Source organism: Semicossyphus pulcher, unplaced genomic scaffold (assembly GCF_022749685.1).
Source record: "Semicossyphus pulcher isolate SPU_LCO1_2020_fin unplaced genomic scaffold, fSemPul1.0.p SCAF_25, whole genome shotgun sequence".
NCBI lineage: Eukaryota > Metazoa > Chordata > Actinopteri > Labriformes > Labridae > Semicossyphus > Semicossyphus pulcher.
Window position 1 is genome coordinate 9,448,610 of NW_027211699.1, and position 6,996 is coordinate 9,455,605.

At 41.0% G+C, this 6,996-nt stretch overlaps 1 protein-coding gene across 1 annotated transcript; it reads left to right on the forward strand.

The window, feature by feature from the left end:
• The first annotated feature begins 601 nt into the window (after positions 1-601).
• LOC138604366 (uncharacterized) lies at positions 602-6,408 on the forward strand. Its single transcript, XM_069676287.1, has 4 exons — positions 602-705; positions 2,768-2,899; positions 3,255-3,384; positions 5,524-6,408. Exons 2-4 carry the CDS (start codon positions 2,782-2,784, stop codon positions 5,762-5,764), a joined length of 489 nt encoding a protein of 162 aa, XP_069532388.1. The 5' UTR covers positions 602-705; positions 2,768-2,781; the 3' UTR covers positions 5,765-6,408.
• The last annotated feature ends 588 nt before the right edge of the window (positions 6,409-6,996 follow it).

A 6,996-nucleotide genomic window follows, 5' to 3' on the forward strand; every position in this document is an offset into this window, starting at 1 on the left:
CATTACAATAAAATAAATACAGACTAAAGTAGCACCACTTAAAAGACGTACAAAAATGAAGCAGTTAGTTCATTGCATGTCTAATTTCACTGGTAAAAATGATATTGTGAATTAAAAAACAGACTTAAAAAGAAGACATTTGGACAAAAAAGAAAAGAGGTTTTATTAGATGATAGTTTAAAAATGCATTGAACTATTCCACTATTTTGTGGTTATACATGTTTTTTCTTTAATATTAACAATGTCTCTTTTTTCTTTCTTTCTTTCTTTAGCACAGCACATGCACAGTCTGGTAAAATGATCTCATATTTGTAGGATCCAAGACGTGACTTCATCCAGAGGTCACAAAGAACACCACACATACACACACATGCACAAACACACTCTCTCACACACACAAGCACAAACAGCGGTCAAAACAGAAGAAACTAACCGAGGTGCTGGAGCTTCGCCTCAAACCTAAACCACAAAGTGCTGACCACCGGGCCTCCGTAATGATGGGGAAAGGGTAGATGTTTTGTGTGTGTGTGTTGCAAAGTGAGAGTATGTGTGTATATATGCATGTGGATGCATGCTTGTGTGCAGCAGGGGTGTGTTTTCTCTCTCTCTTCTCTTTCATGCATTTCCCTGCCTTGTGTTGAGACTCTTAAGAAGCTTTGCGATAGAGGAACTGCAAAACAACAGTCACACACTTCTTTTACACAGGTATGTGCAGAGAGCATGATTTTATTTACATATCTGCATTTTAACTTTATTTTCCAGCTGTTTTTTTTGTTTTTAAAGTTGCTTTATTTTGATTGTAAGCAAAACAAACAGAATAAAATCTCCAACAGCTGTAGTGAGAAATACTTTTTCTTCTGTTGCTGCTTTGAAGCAGAGTATGTCTGTATTCATATTGCATAAATACATGTGAAATACAAGTGTGCATGCCCGAGATGAAACTGAATGAGACTCTTTATTAATGTTGAGCATGAATTTGAATAAGGCATCTGCTGTTTAAATATTGAATGATTCTGGGAAATAGTTCCATGTGCCTTCTTCTTGCTCACTGCAGAGCCAAACGTATTTCATGGTGGTCAGATTGAGCCTGGATACAGCTGACGACATTCTGGTTATGAAAAAGCTGCAGGTCCTTTAGAGAAAATCTGCAGAGGATTGCATTTTGTGTTAAAGAATGAAGCTCAAGTTTTTCTAGATTTGAATTATTGTACAAAAATCTAAAGAGAAGACCAACAACAACCATGTGTCCGTCTTTCTCTCGATACCCTCTGAATTGTCAGTGGCTCAAAGCTCGTTGATTCCAGCTTAAGACATAAATCTTTAAAGATCTGTTGCTGCAGTTCCTCTAATGACCACTAGCGGGTACTCCATGCAATATTTAGGTGACTGGGAAAATTCCACTCAAACTTCTCAAAGTTTTCCTGAAGCAAGTCATGACCTCGGTAGCTAACTTCCTCTCCTCTGATGTGTCTTGAATTTTATATCATTACTGTTATAATTTCTTGTATTATATCATCAGTTTGTTGCTTACATGCAGCAGCGTCATGACAATATGATTTAGTGTTTTAAAGCTTTGTGACTCGTTGCATTTATGTATATTTTGGCAAAATACTTTCATAATTACAGTTACAATACAATCTGTGTGGATCATCACTTTTATGAACATCGGAAGTGTTACATTTAAATGCTTTTAACATGAGTCGCACCTTGAGCTGACGAGCGGGTCCATCTTCAAATACGTGAAATAAATTTAAACACATATGTCCAAGTTGACAAATTGTATAGTCTACTGCAGCTTCTGTGTTTAACTGTGGGTAGGTGTGTGATTTAGTGTGCACATCCCTGGAACAAACATGAAGTTGCTGAGGTAGTTCATACTCGGCATGTCTCTGCAGCTCTCCTCCCAGTTATCTAAGTCTCTCTGTCAGTTTGTCTCGTGTATCAGCTCTCTGACTGCTTCTCGGACTCATTCCTTAATGTGAGCTGACTGCAGGAGCTGAGAGTTTAGCCTCAGGGCTTCTTCTACTGTTCCACCCTCTGACACGCCTGGAAGACTTAGAAGTTTGTTTCCCGAAAAGTTAGATTTCCTTTTTTCTCTGCTTTATTAGGACTGATAGCCACAGCGGTAAAGCCTTACAAGGTTTCACACCGTGCCAGGGATAAGTGTAATCCCTGCAGCATGCAGACTCAGGCTGCGCAGAACAATAGACTAAAGTAAAGACCAGCATAAAGAACACAGAGGGTATCATGGACTTCAAGCACAGAAGAGAAGATTTTATAAAGACTGAAGCCAAATAATGAGCGCGCCTACACAATCTAATAAAACTAATGTAGTGCAAATAACTAAACGTATACTCGCCCGGCCTCTAAGTTGTTTGACTTAATAAAGATGCAAGGCATGATGAGAAAGCAGGGGTTTGTATGCTGTGAAATTGAATTGCTAAACTTTGGGCTCAATTTTCTTATCACAAATTCATTCAGAAATCAATCAATCAGTTGGTAAAACAATCATGTTTATATAGCACTTAAATGATCCATCTTCTACACCAGCTGGTCTGTGTGGCTCATCCAAAAGTTGCATCAAACCAAAAGACGGAGCTTCAGTTCTAATACACAATCTAGTAATTTGATGCAATGTTAACCAAAAGAATGTTGAACAGAGCATGATTAATGATGCAAGACATGAACAAGTCTGACTGTGTTTAAAATAGTTTCTCATTTAATGGAGCGTCACTAACCTGCTTGGTCCCCGTCCATCCTCCCGCAGGTGCTGGTCTCATCATGGCCTCCAAACTGAGCGTGCTGCTGCTCTTACTGGCTCTTGCCTCAGTAACGGTGCTGGCCCAGAGGCGACGCCCGACATCGACGACCAACAACGAGTGGAACTACAGGGATGGCTGTGAGCACCCAGATTACTCTCTGTTTACTCTGGGTCAAAGGTCAAGTTCAGGGCTCATCATGATGATGTCAAAGCTAGAGGTGAAAGATCATGTCGCTGCTCAGAGCAAACCTGTTTGAATACCTCTTTTTTTGAAGAAATAATAAAAAAGCAGTCGCTCTGCATCTTTAAAATATAGAATAGAATAGAGTAGAATAATTTACCTAAATAGGATTTTGACTATATTTAGACTTATAAGCATCCAATTTTGCTTTACGGTCTGCAGATCAATCACCCATCCACCGTATGAACATGGATCCTCACTAACTTATTTCTTTGTGCAGAAATTAAATAAATCAATCTCTTTTTGTCACAGCTGAGAAGGTGAACATGCGCAACGTGGCCAACCTGACTCAGGTTCTGGACAACTGGAGGTTCGACATCCTCAACCAGATGAAAGGACTCCTGCAGAACGACCACCAGTCCCTGCTGCCCGACTACGCCAGGTACGGAGGGAAGGTTTGAACTGTGTCAGAGGTTATAAGTGGGATGTTCTGTATACATGTAGTACTTCCCACACTAAAGATAGGTGTAAAAAAAACACCACTTCTGACATGTTGATACTGGAAACAGCAGTTGGTAAAGACTCTCAGCACACAAGCCTTTAAGAAGCCATTCTGGATCTTTTAATCACATTATTTAATCTTCATAAGCAGAAGTACTTTTCTCATCTGTTTCGAGATTGTTCCTATTTATCCTCAGTCTCAGCCTAAACAGCCAGACTTCAGCCCAGTTGCCAAGTTGCAGCTCACAGATGTAATTTTGGTTTTGGATGTTTTTTCTCTCTCTGCTGTAAAAGTTAAGTTCCAGCTGCTGAGACGCCATGAGGGTTTTAAGAACTAATACAAATGCTGGCAGGCATGTGGGATTGTGTTCAAGGAAGTTTAAATCAAAAGCGCTAAGCATTGTTTTTAAAGCTGGGCAGGCAGGTGTGCAACAGAGACAAGATGGTCTGAACCAATAATATGACCATAAAGGTTATCTGTCCAACAGCTTATTACAACAAATATTTATTTATTGTTAGAAGGCAAGGCTGCATGGTTGGCAGTGGTTAGCGCCTCACAGCAAGAAGGTTCCTGGTTCAAACCCGATTTGAACTTTGGCTTTGGCTTTTTGTGTGGAGTTTGCATGTTGTCCCCGTGCATGCGTGGTTTCCCTCTGGTACTCCGGCTTCCACCCACAGTCTAAAGACATGCTAGTTAGGTTCATTGGTGACTCGAAAATGATCGTATAAGTGAGCAGTGCATCACAGCCACCAACGAGAGCATTATAACAACCATGAGTGGAGGGGATTTGATCTCACAAGTGCCAGCACATACCATCGTCAGCCACTGAGGTCTCTGAAGACTCGTCTTCCCGTCAGGTATTACAGTAATCACCTACGTCAGCATCCAGGGCTCGTTTATGCCATATATTTGTCTATGCTTCTCTGTGTCAGAGCAGCTGTGACGCCCGAATTTCCTCCCCGAGGATTAATAAAGTATTTCTGATTCTGATTGGTAGTCAGAGCTGCACAGCCGGAGTGCCTGCACATGCTCAGTCTCTTTTTTTCTTCTTCTGTGGGAAATGTTTTAAACTGCTCCCTTTACAATTGCTGTGTTCGAAATGCCATACTATACTAGCAGTACGTACTGATTTGGCCAAAATGCAGTATGCAGCATGCAGTATGCAAACAAAAGCAAAATGTCCCGTATGTATGAAAAATAAAATACACTGAAATGATGTCTTGACGTAGACCGGATTTTATCAACCGCTGCAAAATGATTTTGGAGAACAGCTGCTACAATCATCTCTTTCGTCACCCTTTCGGCGCTAAAAAAATGATCAAAATTATAAAACAAGAATGTGTTTCTGACACGTTGATGTCGTAATCGTACTTTCGCCAATTGAAAAATGGTTGAAATTAGGCGTTAGATTTGGTCCTGATTTCATCCTGATTTCAGCTCAATTTCAACATTGAAATCCGGTTGGTGCTCACTGGGAAGTGTTAACATAACAACAAAATAAGGAAGATAATATCCCTTTAACATGGCTACTCCTCTAATGATGGTGTAACGTTGGACCATGACGTCTCGTCCTCTAAACTGCGGCGTGGAGCAGGAAACTCCAGACTTCCTGGTGGAAAACTCCAACATGTGTTTTCTATTTTGACTTCTAAATTGCAGTTTCAGTAGAAGTTTCTTATGGCAGCGTTGGCCGCAGAGTGTACCAAACTAACCCTGACTTTATTTCCAGTCTGAAGGATAAACCAAATTCCTGTGGGGACTCTGACCACCCAGACTGTTTCCGCTCAGTTCAAACACACAGGAGGACTAAACTAAACTTTCAATAAACTCAGCTAACCACAGCATCTCTTCTTTACTTTTCTCCTCCCTATAAATCCTTTTTATTTAGTTTGTCTTCCACTATTGTGACGTGTAAGGATCACTGAAAATGTAACGTGATATGAACATATAGGAAGGAGGATATAAAGCCCTGTGTTCTCATCCCCAGGTTGTCATATACTTAAGTTTAGTTACCGCCCCACCTTTGCATCCTTTTACAGTACTGCTCTCTGACTGACTGCTCTCTGTGTTCCTGTTCAGGATCCAGCCGCTGTCTGAGGCTTTAGACGACCTCTACAAGGAGTTCAACGCCCTCAAAGCTCACCTGGGCGACCTGACTGAGAAGTTTTCTGCCATAGAGACCTTCATCGACGAGTTCAAGGCCGGCGGCGCCAACAACGCTGGTCCGGCTTCCAATCCGGCTCCCAATCCGGCTCCTGCTGCCGTCCCCAGACAGACCGGGAGGAGGGTGCTGAAGAAGAAGGCCCCGGCTACCTCCTAACCAGCCAGTGAGGGGCTTCTTCTGTCCTGTCTTCTTCTCATGCCTGTCTTATGTCTGTTTGTCTGATTTGACAGTGCTGAATAACTCTGCTTTATTGTCATGTTCTATATAATGACTTTCTTATATTTAGGGACTCTCAATTTAAAACAAAAAATATATGAAATTAAGCTACAACACAGTTAAGGATATAAAAAATACGGAGAATAAATAAAAAAATTAAACATTAATAATAAGATGTAAGAGAGCTGCAGTTTACAAGAGATTTTTAAATAAATACTGCTTTTATTAAGGTTTTCTAATTAATGTAATCGGTCTACACAAACTGGGAGAAGATGGTTTGGTGCTAAACGATCAGTAAACAGAGATTTTTGGATGCATATTTTGTGCACGTGCAGGCTTTCTAAACACAGCCATGGGTTTCCAGTTTCATCATATTTAAACAATTAAATTCCTGAGTATATTATCTCTGGCAAACTAAATCAAGTATTTAGGAAGTTGAGATGACAACATTTCTCCTGTTTGCGCTGGTGAGAAAGCATTTATTCTGTTTGTTCTGATGCTTTTCATACGCACTTGCTTGTTGGTTTAAGGGTTTTACTGCTGCATTACATGAGTTCCTAATAAACTCACTTATTGCATTCATATTCATTATTTCAGTTAAAGTTTTTTTAAATGGCTAAAGATTTCTTGTGACGCAAATGTTACCACCCATAGCCTTCTACCAGATCAGAGCCAACGGACTCTACCGTTGAAGATCCAACAAACCTGTGCTACCAGAAGAACGCTGAGGGAGAGAGGAGAGAAGTAAGACACAATGCAATCAACAATCCATCCATTTATCCATTATCTATACCACCTGTTCTGTTCAGGGTCGCAGGGGGCTGGAGTCTATCCCAGCTGTCATTGGGGCGGGGGTCAGTCACAGGGCTGACACTTAGAGACAGACAACCTTTTACGCACGTTATTGAGATATTTCAGTCTGGACAGAGTAGTGGATAAATTGTTTAGCCAGCGCTGATTTACCTTATTGCTGCATTGTTGCCTATGGCCAACAGGGGGCGATGAGAAAATGACCCTACTTCTCGCCCCCTATGTTGGGATCGGAACCAGGAGCCGTCTAGCTGTGAGGTGGCAGCGCTAACCACCTCACCAGCGTGCAGCCCATGCAGATGCATTTTAATTTCTAATTAATTTCCAGAGACTTTGATCAAACTTCCTCTATAAAGTAAAGA

Coding starts and splice junctions, on each gene's coding strand:
- LOC138604366 (XM_069676287.1), top strand. CDS start 2,782: ATGGCCTCCAAACTGAGCGTGCTGCTGCTCTTACTGGCTCTTGCCTCA. Junction 2,900..3,254: donor GTGGAACTACAGGGATGGCT/GTGAGCACCCAG, acceptor TTTTTGTCACAG/CTGAGAAGGTGAACATGCGC. Junction 3,385..5,523: donor CTGCTGCCCGACTACGCCAG/GTACGGAGGGAA, acceptor GTTCCTGTTCAG/GATCCAGCCGCTGTCTGAGG.